This window comes from Phragmites australis, chromosome 7 (assembly GCF_958298935.1).
Source record: "Phragmites australis chromosome 7, lpPhrAust1.1, whole genome shotgun sequence".
Lineage (NCBI taxonomy): Eukaryota > Viridiplantae > Streptophyta > Magnoliopsida > Poales > Poaceae > Phragmites > Phragmites australis.
In genome coordinates this window covers 19,647,612-19,671,345 of record NC_084927.1, presented here as the reverse complement: position 1 = coordinate 19,671,345, position 23,734 = coordinate 19,647,612, and the positions used below count along the sequence as shown (strand labels likewise).

Genomic DNA, 23,734 nt, shown 5'->3' with positions numbered 1-23,734 from the left:
TGCAATCTCTGCTTTCACTTCAGGTATTTTTGAGCCTACCAGTAGTGTTTGAGGGGGAGATCATCTCGCAGTGCGAAGCTCCTCAACATATTCAGCAGCAACACCCTCCAGAGATGATGATCGGTGACATCAATGAGAAGGTAACGCAATCCAAATCCGCTTCTCATGCTCACTTTACTGATTCTGCATTTATTGCTTCCTTTGAGCCTCATGATGTTGGATATATTTTATCTGATTTAAATTGGGTGAATGCCATGCTTGAGGAATTAGAATACTTTGAGAGAAACCAAGTTTGGGTCCTTGTAAAGCCACCCCCTAATATTCACACTATAGGCACAAAATGAGTTTTCAAAAATAAATAGGGGGAGGATGTATCTGTAGTGAGAAACAAAGCTAGACTTGTGGCTCAAAGTTTCACTCAAATAGATAAGATAGACTTTGGAGAAACCTTTGCACTGGTAGCTAGGCTAGAAGCTATTAGGATCCTACTTACATTTTCTGCATCTAAAGGGTTCAAGTATTATCAAATGTATATAAAAAATGCTTTCCTGAATGGTTTTATAAGAGAAGAGGTCTATATCAGCAACCCTTTAGCTTTGAGCACTCTAAATACCCAAAAACAGTGTACAAGCTTCGGAAAGCTTTGTATAGGCTTAATCAATCACCTAGGGCTTGGTATGATAGCCGTAACTCTTTCTAGCTAGAACATGGGTATGAGATAGGGTCAGTAGATAAAACCTTATTCTCTCTCAAGCATGGTAATGATTTTCTACTCATTCAGATTTACGTGGATAAGATAGGTTCAGTAGATAAAACCTTGTTCTCTCTCAAGCATGGTAATGATTTCCTACTCATTCAGATTTACATGGATAATATAATTTTTTGTGCCTCTTATCATGCACTTGTGGCCAAGTTTGCAGAAGCTATGAGCATGGAGTTTGAGATATCGATGATGGGTGAGCTCAACTTCTTCTTTGGACTGCAAATCAAGCAATTCAAGCAAGAAACCTTCGTTCACCAGACGAAGTACACTAAGGATTTGCTAAAGAAGTTCAACATGAGCGATGCTAAGCCCTTAACGACACCAATGGTTACCTCGACCGTGCTTGATCTGGATGAAGATGGAGAGGAGGTGGATCAGCGAGAGTACATGAGCATGATTGGCTCCAACCTATACCTAACGGCGACAAGACCTGATATTCACTTAGCTGTCTATTTGCGTGCTCGCTTCTAGGCATCACCGAGGATGTCTCACTACCAAGTGGTGAAACATATTCTAAGGTACCTCAAGCATACTCTGGAGTATGGTCTTTAGTTTTCTGTATCTTCCTCTCTTTCTCTTCGAGGTTTTTCGGATGCGAATTTTGCTGGCTGTAGAATTGATATGAAGAGTACCTCCAATACTTGTCATTTTTTAGTTACTTCTCTTTTGTGTTGATCTTCTCGCAAGCATTCTTGCACTGCATAGTCTACTGCTGAAGTTGAATAAGTAGCTGCTGCTAGCTGTTGCTCATAAATTTTGTGGATATTTACTACTTTGAGGAACTATGAGTTAGACTTCAAGAGTGTGCCACTTTTGTGTGGCAACATCAGTGCCAAAAGCCTTGCAAATAACCCAATTTAACACTCCAGAACCAAACACATAGATGTGAGATTCCACTTCTTGCGAGACCACAATGAGAAGAGAGATATTGAGTTGAGCTACATAGATACCCAACACTAGCTAGCCGATATATTTTACTAAGCCTCTAGATGCAATAAGATTTGTCTATTTGAGGGGTGAGCTTAGAGTGTGCTATCTCTATGGCATTGTATGAGGGAAAGTTGCCTTTGTACATACTTTATCTTACTTTTGTTGTATTTGCTTTGCATAGCATCATGTAAGATAATCATAGTAGTTGAGCTTCACTTATATGTTCATTGTATTTTCTTATACTAGTTGTGAATTTTTGCTAAGTAGAGTGGATGTATAACAATTTGTGCAAGGTTAGACCCTTTTTGAGATATGGCATAAAATATGTTAAGCAAGCTTGAATTTTCTAAGCACAAAACTTGAAATATGAATCTAATCATCTGTCACTCTTGAGTTTTTTACTTTAGCTTGATCAGTGTTTAAATTGGGGTTAGTTCTATGAAAAGCTTGTGCTATATCGCTTTGTTCAGTTCAGCGGATCAGGGGTTTTGACATTTGTTTATGTAAATGTTTAACCTATGATTAATACTTAGGAGAGCATGTGGTCTTTTGTGTCTCAAAGGCATAACTTTTTTTTGGCTTTGTGAAAAATTGCATATCTTGAATCTTATACTGAGGTAATTAAATGAATGATCAAGTTTTGAGCTAAAATGGAATCTAATATGGTGGCTTAATGCTTCTTGTGGTTTGCTAAAGAAGTAAACCCATGGTTGTTTAAGTTCACTTGAGGATAGTTAAATGATCAACTGATGAAGCTAATTTGTGTTTTTTAATGTGCTACGAATGTTCCTTTTCATCTTGTCAAACTAAGCTTGGATTGATATATGGGTGTTTGCATAGCCTGTCAGGTTGAATTTGGTTGTATAGTTCGTGACATAGCACTAATTTCTCTAATCTTTTACTGATTATGAAACCGCAAATGCTCTTGTGGTGACACCTTTTGGATAATTGAACAATATGATCAAAAGTTACTTCACTCCTAGTGCTTGTGATATGGAATCACTTTGAAATTTTATGCGCTTTAGAGTTATATTGATTACTCCTTATAGTGCTTTAAAATCTCTAGTCCTTATAAGTGATTTGTGATATATATGTGAAACTTTGTAGGTTTGTATTTCATTTTCATATCTTTTGCATTGCATGGTGTTTTATCTCAAAGGAAGAGAAATATTGTACTTGATGTTTGCATTGCTAAAAGGGGAGAAAATATGCATTAATCCGCAAAGAAGAATCTTGCATAATGAAAGGGGGAGAAAATCTATAATGCAATTTTGTGCATTCATGAAGGGAGAGCATGAGCATATGTATTTGAGCCTTTGAGGTTTTTGGCTTGCCTCTCTTCTTTTTTTGAGCTTTTGCAATCCTTCTTATGCTAAGTGACATGCTTTATTTTTTCTTAAGTTTTTGGTTACTTAGATGACTCTCTTGTGCTTTCTTCATACCATTATTTGCTTTTTGTGATGTTGTCAATGCACTCATCAAGGGGGAGATTGAGAAACCAAGTTAAATTGTGCATTGGTTTATTTGTGATGAGTGATTGACAAGTCTTGATTTGATAAGTTTTGGATTGCTTGAGCATGTCTATATGTTGAAAATATAATCATGTTTGCTGAAGAAACTTATTCAATGGTCACTGCTAGCCATCGACTACCCGGAAAGGGTAGAAGAATGGGACCTATACATAAAGTGAAAAGGAAATGGAATTTATATTTTTGTCTCTAAATCCAGGGAAATTATACTCACCGGATGGTCTGGTGTGTAGGAAATTGTACATATCGGATAATCTGGTAATCAGAGGCAGTGCACGCTGGAGTATTATTTCTTTGACGGTAAAATTTGAATGTTGCACCGGATGATCCGATGTTTAGGGGATATTAACACCGGAGCATTTTTAGAGAAGTCTGTCTTTGGTGCCAGAGAGAAGATGCATACCGGACAGCTCGATGATGAGTTGTGTGAGCACCGGAGGCTTCACCAGATCATTTAACAGAGATGTTGCAAAATGAGGTCTGATGCAGTTGTACTCACTAGATGATCCGGTGATGAACCTTGTACTCACCGGAGGGTTTTCCAAGAGGTTTCTAGAGAAGGAATCATTGCACTCATTGGGATGGCCCGGTGTTTAGAGACTGTACACACTAGAATATCCGATGTTCATATTTTTCTTTAGACTATCTTTCTCAATAGGGATTTGATTTGAACTAACTTGTGATAAGTTTACATCGTATTTTAGAGATACATGTTTGTTTGTGTCATGATGTGTATATGATAGATGCAACTTGATGGCCGACAGCGGGATGATCAGGGCCAAATGGGGTGCTTGGTGCCAGACGATCAAGAAGACTAAGTAGAGTCGAGGGTGATCCTAGCTGTGCATATGGAGGTCAAGCAAAGCTTGAAAGGAAGGATGTAGATGACGTGTTAACAAAGTCAAGCGAAGGGGATGCCGGTGCAAGTGATAAGGCGGTTCAAGGGATCAGGAGCGAAAGAGACTTGCTGGTGGTCAAAATCGTAAGACGGAATACACGCGTCGATATTAGGATGCTTGTTTGAGGTCAAAGCAAGCAGCTGTGAGTCACGCTTTGAGAAGCGTGCAAGATAGTTTGGAAGTTTGGCCTAAAAAATATGGAGGGGTGAAGTGCACATGGCATCATCGTGGAGCTAACATCGAGGCCAAGCTACGCTGTGAAGGTGTCACGACCATTCGATAGACAGAGCGGAAAATGAGCTAAAATGTCCTAGTGGTAGGTAGGAGGCTATTGAAAGCAAGGAGTATTTTAAGAACAAAGAAGCTTAAGAGCTAAGTTATCTTTTAGGCCTATAAATAGAGGGGTATGACTATGGAAAAGACTTAAGTCAGCCATATGAGAGTCTTGTGATAAGTTTTGGAGGAGAATAGAGGATAATCTTAGCCTTTATAATAGGTTAGAGTTTTTGTGAGAGAAAACTATTCTCTTTATTGTTAGAGACATAAAATTCATACACATATGTGTGCAAGTGGGTATTGAATTCCCTTACTTCTATTCTATTAATTTAGGGGTTTTCTCTAGGTAGCTCGTGTCGATTCAAAGTTTCAAGCTTTTGTGTATAAAGTCTTGAATGTAATTTATAGGTCATATACCATCCGTATAGTCATGTTACTTTGCAACTTCTCCTCTTAAATAGTTTCAGTAGTGTTTTTGCTTTCGCTGAAGTTTTAAGATGTGTTGGTATTAAATAGGAAAAGATCATTAATTTTTTTTAAAAATTGTTAAATTAACTATTTACTTCCTCTTATCGTCAATTTTAGTCCTATAATTTCATATGAAATAGTTCAATTAATGTAGAGCTCGGAAACAAATTCCTGTATTTCAAACGAGGCGCAAACCAGCCGGTTCCATTTTCGCTGTGACTGAAACCTGACAAGAAAGAGGCGTACGTGAGGACAGGACAGAGTGCCTTCTCAAGCTATGCATGGACCAAACAGCAGGTGAGACTCTTAAGGGTTCAGTATTCAGATAGTACGGTGGCGAGGGCGTGAGACCACAAATGGAATCTGCGAATATATTATTCAGGAGAAAGGGAGGTTACAGTAGTTGTGTCCCTCATGTGCCGGTTCTGGGAGCACAACAGGCATCAACTAGATCGTATTCCCCAGCAGGCAGAATCTTCTCTCCTACCAACTCTCAACTTCATGACACCTGTTGCTGCTAACTGCATCGTTATTTGTCACTGTTTTTTACGGTAGTAAATTTGACCAAACATTGCTACAGTAAAAAGCAGTTCAGGAAAAGGAGATGCTGTAACTGGAAAACAGACACTTCAACTGTTGCAAAACTTACCAGGGCAAGTATCTTTGAGGCTTGTAGCTACCTGTTGCATCATAGCAGTGAAGTTACACGACTTTTGGTTTCTAGCAAGAGAGGGCAGAAAGAAACAATGGGCATTGTTGTCGTTACCCTTCTCTTTTTCTTATATTTTTCAATGGTCAGCTTTGTTGTGCTATAGGCTGCTGATTTCAGAACTTACCTTTCACAGAGTCGTCTACAACTGTTATGATAAAATATTTTCCATAGAATCGTGTACCTTCTCTTTTTCTTATATTTTTTTTCAGTGTTTGGAGAGGAGCTGATTTGCTTGACATGTGTACAGCAAATTACTAATGTCATTTGACAGGTGTGAGTTAGTTAATAATAGGGAGCTAATTAACATTTTCTTTGCGAATGAGTGAGCTAATTAACTGGCACTCAGAATGGAAAGAAGTGAATCTTAAGCTCAAGCTAAAAATAGATAGATGATTGCAAATTATGCAGCATGAAAAAATGCATTGACCTGCGAATCTAATGTACTCCTGATAATGACATTACAGCGGTATCCACCATCTCATGAAAGGTTCAAATAAATTTTAGTCTCTGCCCTTAGTCATGGCGCTGGAATTAAAATATCAATAGTATTCGCTAGAAATAGAAACCCCCAATTATTCATCTGATCTCGAATTTAAAACTAGGAGTACAAAGATGGATATGGCTTCTTTCTCGGGAAGCACCGATTAAAATAGCACCAATCATTTGCTGTTTTTCTAAAAAAAAATCATTAGTCAGAGGTTTCAAGCTCAGAGACCGAAAATAATGTTTCAAGGTCAACTCTCAGTTTCACCATTAATTTCCACAAAGAAACGTATTAAAACGAAGCCATTAAGATTCGAAAAATATCCGTGCATCACATCAGTACAATCCGTTCCTCAAACGAGTTCGATTAGTTTAAATCATCATACTCTTCAGCAAACTTAACACGTGTACGCTCTGATGAAATTAGTCTAGCTGGACAAATCAAGAAATGCTTCGCCTAAACAATTCTCATGTAGCAAGGTGACACTTGGATGAATCTAACCGTTTCCTTTTTTCTCACAAATGATCTCACCAAGTTATCTACTTTTGTGACTTCTGTACTGAATTGGACAATTTGCAGTGCTGACAGTTACAGCATGTCACTTTCAGATCTTGATTGCGGAATCAACTAGCTAAGTGAGCATTATTCCATTATTCTCAAGTCAATGCTAAAAATTACCGCAAATGCACACTGATCAGAATATGAATTCACATCGTTCAATCGCATTCCTTGTTTTCTTTAGCGAGGGAAATCGAATCCCTTGTTATGCATTGCCTACATGTAAATAAAATAAGTACGTGGTAACTGAACTTATGATGAGATATGAATAGTTTTGATGACCAGTGGCTATATTGACACAAGCATATGCACCCATGCATGGTATTTGTGCAAACGGATTCCTCTCTAGGTTAATTGGGAAAAAAATCTACACATGAGGCTAAAAGCATTCAAACCGTTAGCTGACTGCCCTATATGGGCACTGCACCCTGGCGTCAACTCTCGAACAATGCTTGAACATTTGAAGGAAATGAGCATCACACTTCTTATCTAGGAGCAAACACACTCCAATTGCAGCTAGCGTGCATGATCTGGGGAAGTCGCTGATATATATATATATATATATATATATATATATATATATATATATATATATATATATATATATATATATATATATATATATATATAGGAAAACTAGTATGTACTCCTGGGTGTATGTACTCTCACCTCTTATATACCACTTTTACACGTGTGTTATACTTCTTTATCACTTTAAATATACTTCATTAGTAATTATAAGATACTACAATACAAATCCCACGAAATTTTTTATGAAATTCCATGATTTTTATCATAATTTGCATATATACTTCTTTTATGTATAAAAAAGAGTATATAGCAAAAATGAAAGGCTAACATTGAATTTTTTTTTCATACAACTCATATTGGAGTATCTTAGAATTAGTATTAGAGTATACTAAAAATGATAAAAGAGTATAAAGTGTTTGTTGAGGTGGTATATTGCATGTGGGAGTACATACTCCTAGGAGTATAGAATAGCTGTCATATATATATATATATATATATATATATATATATATATATATATATATATATATCTATCTATCTGTGTGTGTGTGTGCGCGCGTGTGTGTGCACGTGTGTGTGGGCGTGTGTGCGTGTGTGTGTGTGAAGTCACTACTATGGAACAGTACATCACTACCGGCTCTAAAACTCCTTTCACTGTCGGTTTTGGAGTCGACAGTGGGTAACGTACAATAATAATCGGAAACTATCTCTACTGGCTCTGTGGATCAGTAGTGAAAGGGGTTATCATTGCCGGCTGAATGATTTGACCAATAATGATTCCCTGGATATCACTGTTGGTTGGTTGTTTCAGCCGATAGTGTTGTGCCTCCTCCTCTTCTACTCCGGCCCTGTCCTCTCTCTCTCTCTCTCCTCGATCTCTCCATCTCTCTCCCACTCAATAAATGCATACAATGAGATATATGTAATATAAATCAATAATAAAGACACCTTCATTAATACATAGTAATTTATGTCACATATATATACATAATAGTTCTCACATGTCACCTCCGAAAAGTCGATCAAGTTAAACCAATCTAGTATTCCTCTACCCCTCCCGAGATGAGGACCGTGTCTCCGCATGGACGACTCATGGCGTGTGGACGTGCGGGGACGCATGTCACGTCCCAAATTCTTAATCACACATTTAAGTAAAATTATGCTTATTAAGCATTATGCTTAATTTTGTGTAATGGTATTTCAGAGCACTAATGCATTTCATTAAAAATCATTTGGATAAGAGAGAGAAAATTAGGGGAGAAAATAATGAAAAATACATTGGAAATACCCATTTTCCTCTCTCTCTCTCCCTTTCTTCCCAAAATCCGAGCTCAAGAGGAGGATTTAAGATATGCATGTGGTACCATTACATTCTCTATCTCATAAGCTACTCATCTATGCAATATATTTTCATTTTCGTAGAAGAATCGAGTAGTTCTTGAAGTTCTTGGCATTCTTGAGCTTTTTGGAGAAAAATGGAGTTTTAGTCGAATCTGAGCTCTAGAGATGTGTTAGTAGTTGATGAGCAAGTTTAAGTACCCTTGTACTATCCTTAACATGTTCCCTTTAGGCTTGAAAAATATCGCAACTCGAATCAACCAAAAACCCATTGAGAACAGCTTTTCTGGGCTGACTCGAATACTCCGGACTCACCTGGATACTCTGGGTTCAGCAAAATTTGTCCGTTGAATTGTGTCAAAATTGGTTAGGGTTTAGGGTGTGAGTTTGGTTTAGGATCTCTTGGATAAGGCATATGCACGTTTGTGTAGCACAGATTTATAAAATGAGTCAAATCACCCGAGAGAAAAATCGTGAAGAACCCAAGTCTGTATCACTCGGATTATCTGGACAAACCCGAAGACTCCGGGTAGTTATGTAATCGTATAGCTGAAAGCTTCGTTTGGAACCTCACTCGGAGTGTCCGGCACATACCAGATAGTCCGGACCAGCCCAGAGGTTCTGAGTCAAGTTAGAATAATGCTAACCGAGAGCCTTCCCTGGAGGATGGCTCGGATACTCCGGAACTCGGACATTCCGGATTCATCCGAATTTTCCAGGCCAGTCAAATAAAAAGTAGCAACCAAGCACCTCTTCCGGAGGGTCACTCGGAGGGTCTAAGCCTGGATACTTCGAACCAATACGGATACTCCAGATGGCTGTTATTTTTCGGTTTTCATTTAGATCGTTTAGTATTGCTTTGATTCACATATCTTATACTTCTAGCATGTTGTTAAGCATTGTGGCATGCCTTGTTGTATTCATTCATGTTCATCATTGCACGCGTTTTTGTTTAGCTAACAAGGAGCCGGAGCGGGAGGCAACCGTGGTTGAAGACAACTTCGATCTTCCGAATTTCGGCGAGTGTTGCGTGGGTAACTATAGGCAGCTACCTAAGTAGCAAGGCAAGCATCTATCATATTGCACCTTTGTCAAATTGAATGAAATCTAAATATTGATAAACTATGCTTATGTATAGGTTTGCATGTATAGGGAGTCGATGTCGGGTTTTTATAGGTAGAACCTATATTGATTGCATAATCCCTACCTTGAATTATTCATCTATATCCTTGTAGCCTTGGTAACCTAGTAAATGTCTAAGAGTCGAATAAAATGCTTAGCAATGCATATGTCCTTGGTAGAAGACAAGCAATGGTTCAACCGTTATTCGCAAGCTTAGGGTTTACTGCTTGTTCACGTATATGGTCATGTGGATATTGATTAGATGAGTGATGAGTATGAGACAAGATGTGGGTGGTGTTAGGGGTGACGTCTGCCTCAAAGAAAAGTCCTGGGGGCAGTTCGGGAGAGGAACCCGGGCACCGTAGACCGCTTGCATCGTTTAAGGCCAATCATCAAGGTAGTTGGCTTTAGCACTTATCTTACTCACCACATGCCGATCTAATGGTAAGGTGAGCCGAATACCTTCACAGCTGTGGTTTTGTGGGCCTGAACATCGACGGTGTAAGCGGGCGGGCTTGTAAGTGGTACTAGTTTGCTCCGGGAGTAGTTCTAGTACCACCGCGCCGAGCGATGCACAATCAACATGGTTGGGGCTGGTTGGGAAATGTTGTCACGAGTACCCCCTTGTGTACACTTTAGCGGGTGGCACAAGCCGTATGGTCCTCGTGTCGTGTGGGTCCAGGAGTATCCTCCTGCAGGGTGTATAAACAGTTCGAACTACTACGCTCTCGGTCATGAGCATACTATTGTTTCATTTGCACCCGGTCGTAGAGTTCTCGTATGTGGTTTATGGTTTGGATATGTGGTTGATGGTTCGGTCATTATGGTGATAGATGAGTTGGTTCAGTTTACTTAATTGTTCAAGTACTTATGTTACTTTTATGTTGCAGTTTCATTTCTGTTTAGTTGGTTATTGCAGAGTAGAATGCCATGTTTGGTTAAGTATAAGTGCTCACACATATATGTCTAGGTTGCTTACCGCATATATTTTACTTAACCTTATGGCCTGTCCTTGCCAACAGCTCAAGTTGGGATAGAGTCTCGACCACGTCTTCCTGCAGCTTTTCTAGCTTGGTTGGATCAATGGCCTTCTATGATATCGCATTGAAGAATGAACACAACTATATGATTGGGTTTTGGGCCTTCAGCGACAGAATATCTCTAATTGCAATTGGAAGTATATGTGTCATCATCACATGACAATCATGAGTCCTCATGCTAGTTAATTCAAGTTTTTCATGTTTACTAGTCTCTTTATGTTGGCAGAGTAACCGGATGGAACTTTGGTTTCATGTAAGCACTTGCACATTACAATTTTCTCCGCCTTACTCAGATTGTAGCTAGCAGGCTCAAGATATTTGTCGCCTTCTTCCATCTCTTCGGGATGTAGATCATGTTTGAGTTTCAAATATTTTAGGTCCTTTCGTGCTTGGAGTGTATCCTTTGTTTTGCTAGGTATGTCTAGTAACGTACCTATCAATCTATCACACACGTTCTTCTCAATGTGCATGACATTGATTACGTGTCGAACCACCAAATTCGGCCAATATGCTAAGTCATAAAAGATAAATTTCTTTTTGAACATAGGAGCTCTAAGATTAGATTTTAGAACCGGCGTACTCCCGCGCCCCTTTCCAAGGATAACCCTAAGTTCCTTTACCATCGCATATATATGTCTCCTAGTGCGATGCTTAGGAGGTGATCGAGTCTCAATTGTCCCATCAAAAGCTCTCCTATTGCTACAGTACGGGTGATCCTTACAAAGAAATTTACGATGACCTAGGTGCACCATTTTTTGGCTGTTCTTCAGCCACAAGCTCTTTGTTTCATCCAAGCAATGCACGCATGCACAGTAGCCTTTGACAGTCTGGCACAATAGGTTGCCAAGGGCTGGCCAATCTTGGATTGTTACAAACAGTATTGTACGTAGGGTGAAGTTCTCTCGTTTGTATGCATCTCATACCTGCACACTATTGTTTCACAGTATTACAAGATCTTCCATTCATGGTTTCAATAGACATCGATATCGTTGCTACGTTGCCTCGGCCCTGATATCAGCACTTGCATCATAATATAGTTTCGCTTCATACACAACTAAGGAGGAAGGTTGTAGATATATAGAGTCATAGGCCAAGTGCTATGACTACTGCTTATGTTGTCGAATGAATTCATCATATCCGTACTCAACCTAAATCTTATATTCCTCATATCTTCTGTAAATGGCTTCTTATATTTCTTATCGATATTTCTCCATTGTGTAGAATCAGTGGGGTGTCTTAGCATTCCATCATCCTTGCGCTCATCGGCGTGGCATCGCATCAGTTCGGCATGCCTTTCGTTCATGAATAAACGCTCCAAACGGGGGACTATAGGAAAATACCACATCACCTTCACGAGACGCCTGTTCTTCTTTCATTCACCATCGATATCATCACTGTCACGCTTGTACCATGCTGCACCACAAACGAGACACGCTTGCAAGCCTGCATGCTCTCCGCGATACAACATGCAATCATTTGGACGTGCATGTATTTTTTGTACTTCCAACCCCAATGGGCACACAACCTACTTATCCTGGTATGTGTTTTCTGGTAGCACATTTTCTTTCGAAGCAATTTCAAAAGAACAGTAACAACACTGTGAAGCTTGTATCAGACCACCCATTGCTTGCCTTCAATTGCAGCAGTGAAAGTACGGCACACAACTTTGTGTGCCCCTTTTTACAGCCCGGGAACAATGGTGTTTTAAAGTCCTCTTCCATACGCTGTAACTTTTGAAACTCTCTTCTATTGGTGAAGTTCCCCTCCCCATTGCACAACATCTACTCCAGATCATCGACGTCGGTGTCGGCTAACATCTCCTCTAAATCATCATCGGCCAAAGTATCTCTAGCAAGTGGCATATCGATGTATTCGTCGACCGGCATATCGGTGCACATGTCTTTGTTTTCTCTTCAAATGTATTACCCTTCCTGTACGATCTCAGCTTCACCGTGCTTGGTTCAACGGGTATAGCCAGGCATAAAGCCCCTTGGCATCAAGTGGGAATATATCTGTTGGATGGTGGAGAACTGATTCTTGTTCACGCAATCAACGTATGGACAACACATATATTGAGACTGTGTATTTGACTTGTGCGTCGCGGCTGCTACCAGGAAACCCTACACGCTGTTCTTGTACTCTGCGCTCACACGGCTCGCATTGTACATCTATCTTCTATCCATCTACAATTATATGATTATTGTAAATCCAAATTTAAAATATGTAGAAGATTTTGCGATACCAACAAATAAATTACCTCACCATCTCATACTGGTAATTGGCCGAGGTTGGAGGAGCCACATTTTGTATGCTTTCACATCCGTTTTCGTTGAGTATTTGTTGGTGCTATCCCTAAAAATTTAACCCTTATCTAGAACTCATTAAGGAAAAATGAAAAATAAATACGCTCATACTTAAAGTTTCTATATTGGAGATTGCTAATTAAATAAAGTATAAAAAATACAATTGGATCTTGCTACATATCTAAATATCATGGCTAATTTTTCTAATTCATTAAAAATAAAAAATAAATATGCTCACACCTAAAGTTTCTATATTGTAGATTTCTAAATAAAATTCCTATAGTTCATTAGAATCAACTTTGAAGATTTGCCTAGGTTTCTATAGGGATAAGATCAACTTTGGGTTTTTAGGTAACATTTTGAGTTAAAATGCTAACTATAGAATTAACCTTGGGAATTTAAACTTACTTGACCTCAAGAGACTCCTACAAACTTGCTTACTGTTGGGGAAAATTCAGAGTTCACTTGCCCTAAAAAATGAAGAAAAAGAAAATGAGCACATGGAGAGAAAAGAATGGATTTTGTTTGGATAGCTAGAGAGAGCTAATCTAGACCTCTTTCTTGACCAAAATTGAGCTTGAGTGGTGGGGGAATCAATGCGGGAGGAAAGATGAAGTTGTTATTACCATAGGAAATTTTGTTAGGGAGAGAGTTCTAAAATAGCTCTGTTAGTTTGAGGTAAAAGGAGGTGGGAAAGTAGAGGATATCACTGTCAACTCATATATTCCGCCGATAGTGATGTAGAGATATCATTGCCATCAGTAGATTAAGTCAGCAGTGATGAGGGTTGGTGCATCACTGTCGACTCAATCCATCATCACTGCCGGCTCATAAGCCACGATGACTGATTTTCTCGCGCGGCTAATGAACTGGTAGTAATGCCCCATCACTACCGGCGCATAAGAAACCAACAATGATGGATCAGCATATAAACTCAGTTCTATAGTAATGAGTGTAAATTAGGTCTAGCCTTTTAGATGTCAAGAGACGTATGAAGATTCTCACCTACTGCGACATGTACAACATTGTGGGTAATCACTCAAAAGATTGATAAACTATGTTAATAAAAATGTACCTCCATTGATAAATTCAACTTCTCAAATGTTATTACCATTGCGTGCCGATATTGAATTCACCGTACTGCAAAAAAAATTTGGACATTTTTTATCTAGAAACTACCAACAAGACTGGGAAGATATTGCCAGTTAATTATGTTTAGATAAATTTTGAGACAGTAGAACGCAAAGACTAATTTTCCGCACAAAACAGCAAACGAATTGGATCCTCCTTTATTGTTTAGTTCTTACCATATGACTCTCCGAGTAAAAATTTTTCCGACTCCATCCGTAGCATTGAGAATGACTTAGTAGCTAAACTAGCCAGCAGTTGGCGGTACCCTTCTTAGTCAGTTAAAAGAAACCCTTCAACCTTCTCCTGAATTATACAGATGTGTTGGCTTTGTCATCAACTTGAGAGTCATGAAGTGTTTCCTTGGGGAGATAACGAAAAATATAGAAATGGCAAACCAGGCAGCTGTTCTGTAAAACATTTTGATGGTCCATTGCAGTGTGCATTGAGTCGTCACTAAAACTCTAAAAAAAGCTGTCCGTTGCCAAATGCCATGGTGACTGTATTTATCCATGAACCAGTTGTTCCTCCCCTAGATGATGACGGCCTAGTAAATTTTATAGGTTCATATATAATCTTACAAATACATAAGACAACAACAGTAAGGCTTTACTCTGTAGAAGGTTTATTTTGTCCATTTGAAATCAGAGAACGACAGTAAGCCTGTACTATGTAGGAATAGCCCACAACTGTGCAGTGCTGAATATGACATAAAAACATTTTGACACACAAAAAAAGAAAACAAATTCTGACATCTTCCCAACGAAACAATGTAAACCTAGCTGGAAGAGCTGGCTGCAGATGGTTTATCAATTTTAAACCTGTTCGGATAGGGGGATTTACATCCAGATCATGAAAATTTGAATTAAATCTCAGAAATTTCTGATGTAATCCCACTGATCCAAACACAGACTTGCTGTGTTTGAAAACCATGAAGATCATGCAGCCGTTCTGGACAGTTTTAAACATCATATTTGCTACTTGACATTTAAATTTAAGCAAGTTTGACGGCACACAAGTGCGCGAAAACAGAAAGAGTGGAGAGATAAATAAATTTGCTGCTGCAAAAGAAATGGAAGTCGTAGGACTAGTAATTTTTTTTTTCTGCATCAATTATTGCAACGGATGAAACGAAGTCTTTGGCAGCCGAAGACTAGGAAGCACCCTCTGATCTCTGCAACTCTCTTTTTCTGTAAACCGCCACTGCACCCAATAATACACCCCGCTGAATTATTCACGTTCCTTCATAGTTTTCCACGGGAATCTGGAGGAAGCCTCTCGCTTCCCCGCTGCCCAGCCGTGCGTGCCTTTCTACTCGTTTTGGCACTTTGCATCCCGCTTCTATTTAAAGAGACCTTCTCCCTCCAGTGCAAGGGGACATCTCTTCCCTTCTCTCTGTCTCTGTTACTCTCGCCCTGCCAAAACAGCTCGCCGGCCAGGGCCAGCCGCCGGTAGCAGGCTGAGCCTCGTCGTCGCCGCCGGGCTAAGTCTTCTGCCTCAGCTAGCAATCTCTAGCCAGGTAGCCAGTCACCTTCTTTAACCCTTTTTTTCCTGTCATTTGTGTTGCTTCACCATTTTCTTCTTCCAAAGATCCAAAACCTTTTTTCCTTCAGAAATGGCGTGCATAAGCCTTGTTTTGCTTGCATCGTTTTTCCCTTGAAGATGGCATGTACAGGAGTGTTCTTTCTCTTTCCCCAATCTCTGAAGCTCTCATCACACACTAACAAAAAAAATTATTCCTGGAGAGATTGTGTATGCGACAGGATTCTTTCTTTCCTCTCTGTGTGGAACTCTTTACCAGTCACTGGTAAAAAAAAAAGCTGGTTTCGTGAATCTCCATCCGGTGTGTCAGCAAGTGTGGAAGGCTGGGGCTTGGGATGTCAAGGGTGCACCCAATGAGATTTATTTACGGTCTGACTAGCCCTTAAACAATTGAGATTTTGTTATCATATTGATCGTTGGAAGTTGGAACCGAGTGAGGGAGGTGTGCACGACCCAAGGGGATCTTTGGGAAAACTATTGAAAAGTACCATTGCAGCATGTGACTCCTGTCTAAATTTTTTTGTGAGTTTATTACACCGAGTGGGGTTGGTATATCTTTAGGTTTGTGGGTCAAGTATATGCGATTATACTATTGGAATTAGTCTCTTCTCCAATTTTTTATAAAAAGTTTATGTCTATGAAGTATTTGTATGGGAACAATTTGTAGAAATTACTTGGATTACTTTTGAAGAATGAAGTAAGTCGAGTCCAATTTGGCCACTCCATTATACTAGGTTCACTAGGGAGTAGTAATTTGGCTTCAATGCAAAACATAAGCAGTTTGCATGCTTGGAATAGGAAAACTGCTGTGCATAACAAAGTTTTTGACTAAAATATGCATTATTGTAGCCAGTCGATTACAATTATGCTGCTGATTTACTAGGCGCCGGCACAGTTACCCAATGGATCTTGACCTCTTTAAATTTTGGTAATATACTAGCATATTAGTATTTTTGGTTTCAGTCTAAGTTTAGTACCATCTTGACAGTTTAAATAGGTTCGAGTTGGCTTTATAAACCTTTGTTCCAAATATAGCATCTCTAAGTTAACTATTTTATATGAAATGAGAACGAAAATGTAAGAGAGGTGCTATAGGTACGTAGGTCGTCTCACATGTGGTTGGATTATAAACGAATTTTAGAGGCTCTGTGTTATAATTACTCCATCCAACCATTGCCTAGCACCAAAGAAACCTCGCATTTTTCTTGTTCCTCTTTAAAGCTTCTATCTCGGTTAAGCCAATCTCTTCTTGTAAACGTAAAAAAAAGAAAAGTGATGCTTGATTTTCACAACATCATCTGAAGTCTTGGGAATTGGAAGATGCAGGTAGCAACTGGCGCAGAATAGAGTTCGACACTCCCCAACATCTTAAGAAGGCCTCCAAGTGGTTCGGAGCAGCACAGAAAAGCAGCAGCAAAAGAGATCAGAAATGTCGCTCGAGGTCGAGAAACCTGGGGGCACAGAGTCGACCAACCGTCTCAGTCTGAAACGCCACGATTCGCTCTTCGGCGACGCAGAGAAGGTCTCTGGCGCCAAGCACCATGGCTCCGAGGTATGCCCCCTCTTTCAACCTGGTGATCATGTCCCAGACATGTTCTATCGGCAATGGAATTCTGACTGTAGTTTACATTCTGGGTGACACAGGTGAGCTGGTCCCGGACGCTGCATCTTGCTTTCCAGAGCGTCGGCATCATCTACGGTGACATCGGGACGTCGCCGCTCTATGTCTACTCCAGCACCTTCCCTAGCGGCATCAAGAACAATGACGACTTGCTGGGCGTCTTGTCGCTCATCATCTACACCCTCATCATCATACCGATGCTCAAGTACGTCTTCATCGTGCTGTATGCGAACGACAATGGAGATGGTAAGCACATACCTCTGAAATTTGGTCATGATAAGTTGAAGGACTTGGTGCATTCCTGGTGTTTAGTTGGTACTAATCAACAACCCTCTACTGTTACAGGTGGCACGTTTGCGCTTTATTCGCTGATATCACGGTACGCGAAGATAAGACTGATCCCGAACCAGCAGGCAGAGGACGCCATGGTATCAAATTACAGCATAGAAGCACCAAGCTCGCAGCTGAGGAGGGCACAGTGGGTGAAGCAGAAGATTGAGTCTAGCAAGGCTGCCAAGATTGCACTATTCACCCTCACAATCCTTGGCACAGCCATGGTGATGGGCGATGGGACCTTGACACCGGCCATATCAGGTAATGGTAACAGAAGATGCAGAGTTAGAAGTATGATCATATCGTAACCATCTTGCAGAATACTAACGCGTTCTTGTTCGATGGATGTTCTCCAGTGCTCTCTGCAGTGAGTGGGATCAGAGAAAAAGCGCCAAGCTTGACTCAGAGTACGTAAAAGAAGAGCCGGCATGATCAATTGTTACCCTGTGTAATCACATCTAACATTCCTGTTGTTTTTGCTACAGCGCAAGTAGTCTGGATCTCTGTGGCAATTCTGTTCATGCTCTTCTCAGTCCAACGCTTTGGGACCGACAAGGTCGGGTACACCTTTGCTCCTGTTATCTCGGTGTGGTTCCTTCTGATTGCTGGTATCGGACTGTACAACCTCGTTGTTCACGACATCGGTGTCTTACGGGCCTTCAATCCGATGTACATAGTACATTACTTCAAAAGGAACGGGAAGGACGGATGGGTTTCACTTGGTGGTGTTATCTTGTGTGTCACAGGTAACCTTTTTCTGACAAAACAAAAGCACCTGAAAGTGATTCCATGGCATATAAGGCTGTAATCTGAATTTACTGTCATATGCAACAGGCACAGAAGGTATGTTTGCTGACCTAGGACATTTCAACGTCAGGGCTGTTCAGGTAATGCCCAAAATGCATATTTGCTTTTGCTTCACTGTTTTATCACTCTCAACTATGCATCTAGTTTTCAATCGTAGAGATTTGTCCCCAAGGTCTTAGAACACAAGCATCTTACATTGGTTTCCATATTTTCTCTTGCAGATCAGCTTTACCGGTATCTTGTTCCCGTCGGTGGCACTATGTTACATCGGGCAGGCCGCTTACCTGAGGAAATTTCCAGAGAACGTTGGAGACACCTTCTATAGATCCATCCCAGGTATAAACGACTAGAACTGCCGGTGTTGTTTTGACATAACTTAGTTCATAGACATAGCAGTATATTACAAGTAAAGCTGACTCCCTTTGCCCGTGCAGCACCATTGTTCTGGCCAACCTTCATCGTTGCAATTTGTGCTGCTATTATTGCAAGCCAAGCTATGCTCTCTGGTGCATTTGCCATCCTCTCCAAGGCACTGTCGCTCGGTTGCCTGCCCAGGGTTCGAGTGATCCACACCTCAAAGAAGTACGAGGGGCAGGTATACATTCCTGAAGTGAACTTCATGATGGGATTGGCAAGCATCATAGTCACAATCGCCTTCAGAACGACCACTAGCATTGGCAATGCTTATGGTAAGCAAACAGCTATATGCTTGAGGCTTTGAATTGAACACCAAAAATAAAAAATAAAAAAACATTAATCTGATATGATCTTGGTAATACACAGGGATCTGTGTTGTGACCACTTTCAGTGTCACCACCCATCTGATGACTCTTGTGATGCTCCTCATATGGAAGAAGCACATCGTGTTCATCCTTCTGTTCTACGTCGTGTTTGGTTTCACCGAGTTGATCTACCTCTCCTCCATACTGTCAAAGTTCATCGAGGGCGGATACCTTCCGTTCTGCTTCGCGGTGGTCCTGATGACCCTGATGGCAACATGGCACTATGTCCATGTCAAAAGATACTGGTACGAGCTCGACCATGTTGTGCCTACCAATGAAATGACAACTCTTCTAGAGAAGAACGACGTGCGGCGGATCCCTGGAGTGGGACTCCTGTACACGGAGCTCATCCAGGGTATACCCCCGGTGTTCCCTCGGCTGATCAAGAAGATACCATCTGTGCACTCCATCTTCGTGTTCATGTCCATCAAGCACCTGCCGATCCCGCACGTGGTGCCTGCGGAGAGGTTCCTCTTCCGGCAGGTCGGCCCGAGGGAGCAGCGGATGTTCCGGTGCGTGGCGCGGTATGGCTACAGCGACAGGCTGGAGGAGTCCAAGGAGTTTGCGGGGTTCCTTGCGGATAGGCTCAAGATGTTCATCCAGGAGGAAAGCGCATTCGCGCAATACGAAGCTGAGAACGACGAGAGCAGCCCGAGCACCGAAGTTCCTGAAGCGCAGACAAGGCCGAGGCGGTCCACCGTCGTGCACAGTGAGGAGGCGATCCATCCCCGGGTGAGCAGCCACTCGGGGAGGATCACTTTCCGTGCAAATCATTCAGTCGAGGAGGAGAAGCAGTTGATTGACAGAGAGGTGGAGCGAGGGGTGGTGTATCTGATGGGAGAGGCCAATGTGTCAGCAGGGCCCAAGTCATCAATCTTGAAGAAGATAGTTGTCAACTATATCTACACATTCTTGAGGAAGAACTTGAATGAAGGGCATAACGCATTGTCCATTCCGAAAGATCAGCTGCTCAAAGTTGGGATCACATATGAAATATAGGATTTTTATCAAAGTATGAGGTGTGCCTAATTGGAGTGTTAATTTGAAAGGGCAAAGTGCCACTTGTTTATTTAATAAAGAGGCATGTGTGAGTGGGCTTTTCTTTTGGCTGGAAGGCTTCGTTTCATTCTCTGTATAGTGTGGTGTTATCAGAATTTATCAAATGCAAGGTAATACCGGAAGTAAAAAGTTTTGAGTGGTGCTGTATTTCTCTCATGTTCTTCAAGATGCCCCCAGTCACAGGCAAAGTTCATGGCTTTGTCCATGTATTAAGGGGAATTAAACAGATGCGGTTACCCTATTCACTGCCTATTGCACAGCTAACAGAGGAGTAAATTAACACTGATAATAAAATCTGACTTACCAGCACTTCAAGGTTGTATCCTTCTTTCCCATATCCGAGAGGTGTGGTTTCGGCTTCTACGCCCGGCTTGCAACGCCTAATTCCAACCACGGATTTACCACTGGTGGATTGGTGGCTGCCGAGCAGAAAGGAGGTCGTCAAGGAGCACATACGGGGACTCAATTCCATGGTCATTCTAGGAGAGCGTTTGGTCAGGCAGAAGAACATCTGGAGAAGCGAAAATTACGGAGAGGCGATTTTGAATCCCTCGTAATACCCGCGTCTATGTCACGCACGATGCCGAAACGGCTGATGCAGCTCCAGCGAAGTGCGGCCTAGGAGACACAACGGAACTGTGCCTGATCTGGCAATTTGCCAGATCTCTTCCATGAGCGGCATCCGATGTCTGTTGGATATCTAGTTTTGGGAAGTGGATCGACCCTGAGTCTCGGGATTTGCATTCGGAATACGAGTGAGTTCATCCATGCAGCGCGCATTGCCGGGTTCTCAACCGATGAGATCTTATGTGTCAAAGAAGGAGCCGATTGTGATAAAAATAGTCCTATTAAACTGTAATTGTGATTTTAATGATTAGTGATAATATAGTCATCGAGATTAACATGTTTATTAATAATATATATTAGTAGATCTCATACATATAATACATCAAGAAGTTATCACAGCCGGGACAAAGTTTGATTGAATTAGAGAAGTCTCAGGACAATTGACAACACTGGAAGGTCCGGTGCAGAGTAGTTTGCACTCACCAGAGCATTGTGCACAGATGCTAATAGCTTCACCGATAGTCCGGTGCTCTGTATGTTGAACTCATCGTAGTATTTCTGACAAAGGGGGAGAAGACTAAGGACCTCACTGGATAGTCCAGGGATCTGCATAAGGTAACATCAGAGCATTTCTTGCAGAAAAAATGCAAGTGTAGAAGATTGAAGATCAACCCACCGGAAGGTTTGGTGCTTGGTTTGTGCATACTGGAGTATGGCACAAGAGCATTTCTTGTAGAGGCAACTGCAAGTATTGAAGAATGAAGATCAACTTACCGGATAGTTCGGTGATCATAGAGATAGTTGCAGTGGAGTATTTTCAGAAAAAAGAAGAGAAAATTAAACTCACCAGTTGCTCCGATGTGAGTGGACTAAACACCGAATGAATGTGCCAGAGTATTTTACACAGAGAGACTGCAAAGGCTCCGTCACCGGAAGGTCCGGTGATGGATTTGAAGGCACACCGGAGTGTCCTATGTTCACAGAGGCTGTGAGTGGAGTTCTAACGGCTAGTTTGTGAGTTTGTACCCATTGGATGATCCGGTATTAGTACTAATATTTTTATCAGATCAACCGGTGTTAACAGTTTTTTCTGAGCCATAGGGAAAACAGCTAGCTGACGGGTTTTAGGCTATAAATACTCATCTACTCAGTCATTTGAAGATGTGGCATGCTGCTGGAGTCTAGAGGAAGCTCATATACATTCGAGAAGATATCCAAGCCACCAAGGTGCTTAAAGTGATTATCTAACATAATTAAGCACAAGATTAGAGAGTGTTTAGTGCTTCTAGGTCTAGAGTGAGTTGTAGCTAGTTGCTGCAACTTTAAGAAAGGATCAAAGAATGATCCTAGCTTGTACCATGTGGTACGTCGGTACCTTAGAGTCTTGATGACTCATCAGCATCTTAGGTCTTGGTGGCTTAAGCTTGTTAACCCTCTAACTTGTTGTGGAGCGGCGGCAAAGCACGTGTACGAGGACACGAAGAGTAGGTTGCAATCCTCTTGAACAGTAGAGAAGACACACTAGATAAACCCAGAGCACATTTAGATAGAAATAGATATATGCAAATTGTGAAGTTTTTGAGCCAATTTGTTTTAGGTTTCTAAATGTCCTAATTTATTCCCCTCTTAAGATATCACCGTTCCTCGCAATTTGCATCAGAGCCTCATGCTCTTGATAGGCTCAACATCCTAGAGTTGTGACGTACAAGGTTAGGATGGATACCTATAGTGCTCAACTTTTCGATGATAAAAATTTTATCTGTTGGAAAATTCTAATATCTTATTTTTTGAAAGCTAAAGGTCTAGATATTTAGAGAGTCATTGAGGAAGGGATGAGAGCTCGCATCACCAACAAAGAGAGATAATTAGATGCATTGGCGAATAGTGTCCTTTGATCATCTTTAAATGTTGATGCATTTAATCGTGTTTATTCTCTCACCAATGCACATGATATTTGAACTAGTATCATTGAAATACATGAAGGCACAAAGGATGTGCGCAATGAGAAATATCATGTGATTGTTACTAAGCTCAATAGCATCAAACAATTTTCCCATAAAAGTGCTAAGATTGATCATAGAATCTGCATGAAAGACTTGGTCAAAACTATTGATCACATCAAGAAGGAGAAGAATACCAAGAGCAAGAGGGAGACAAGAGAAAGAGCTAAAGCATTTGCAAGTATGGGAAGATAGGTGAGTAAAAATGAAGATTCAAGCTCAAGTGATAAGAGCTTTGCCACCCACTCCTCTAAGAGAAGCTTTTCCTCAAGGTCATCATTACGCAAGTCAACACGCAAGCATCTCACAAGTGCCTTATGACCAAAGATATGGATAACGATGTAAGTAATGATGAATTCGATGAAAATTTTTCTTCCTATGATGAACTCCTTCATTTGATCAATGAGCAATAAATGGTCTTTAAGAAACAATCAAAAGAGTTTAAGAAATTCAATGCACTTCATGACATTCATGCTACATTTGTTTCTAATTATGAACAATTATTGAGCAAATTAAATTTACTAAACAGAGAGCATGATGAGCTTAAGACAAAATTTGAGTGCATTAAATCTCAATCTAAGGCCTCTTTGGAGCAATCTATTTCTCTATTTAATTTTAATTCTAAGGTGGATGCTTGCACTTCTTGTGATGATTTAATTGATATATCATGCTCACCACTTTATAATGAGATATGTGTTGAGAATATTTTTTTAGAACCATCTAATGAATTCATTGTACAAGAAAATGATGAGCTCAAGAAAGAAGTAAAAAAAAACTCAAAAAGGACTTAACAAGATTAAAAGGCAAGAACCATGTCCAATTTCCTCAAGATAATCGTGTAACCATGGTGAAGAAGCTTGCAAAGGGATCCATCGTGACATATTTCAAATATCATCAAGAAAGTCACAGTCCTTCCAATGCAAGCAAGTCAAGAAGGAGACC

The 23,734-nt window shown here is 40.6% G+C and overlaps 1 protein-coding gene across 2 annotated transcripts; it reads left to right on the top strand.

Moving 5' to 3' along the window:
- Nucleotides 1-15,436: 15,436 nt before the first annotated feature.
- Nucleotides 15,437-20,372, top strand: LOC133924113 (potassium transporter 1-like). Of its 2 annotated transcripts, none has more exons than XM_062369500.1 (10): nt 15,437-15,600; nt 16,950-17,175; nt 17,268-17,490; nt 17,590-17,838; nt 17,934-17,984; nt 18,063-18,323; nt 18,412-18,464; nt 18,606-18,720; nt 18,819-19,073; nt 19,168-20,372. In XM_062369500.1, exons 2-10 carry the CDS (start codon nt 17,053-17,055, stop codon nt 20,163-20,165), a joined length of 2,328 nt encoding a protein of 775 aa, XP_062225484.1. In that variant the 5' UTR covers nt 15,437-15,600; nt 16,950-17,052; the 3' UTR covers nt 20,166-20,372. The 2 variants fall into 2 exon arrangements, with proteins under 2 accessions (XP_062225484.1, XP_062225485.1); XM_062369501.1 differs by having other exon boundaries at nt 16,944-17,175.
- Nucleotides 20,373-23,734: the final 3,362 nt, after the last annotated feature.

Bases quoted from the DNA above. Each gene is read 5' to 3' on its own strand.
- LOC133924113 (XM_062369500.1), top strand. From the start codon at position 17,053: ATGTCGCTCGAGGTCGAGAAACCTGGGGGCACAGAGTCGACCAACCGT. The intron at 18,465-18,605 runs GTAATGCCCAAA...TTTCTCTTGCAG, and splicing joins TCAACGTCAGGGCTGTTCAG to ATCAGCTTTACCGGTATCTT. The intron at 19,074-19,167 runs GTAAGCAAACAG...GGTAATACACAG, and splicing joins TAGCATTGGCAATGCTTATG to GGATCTGTGTTGTGACCACT.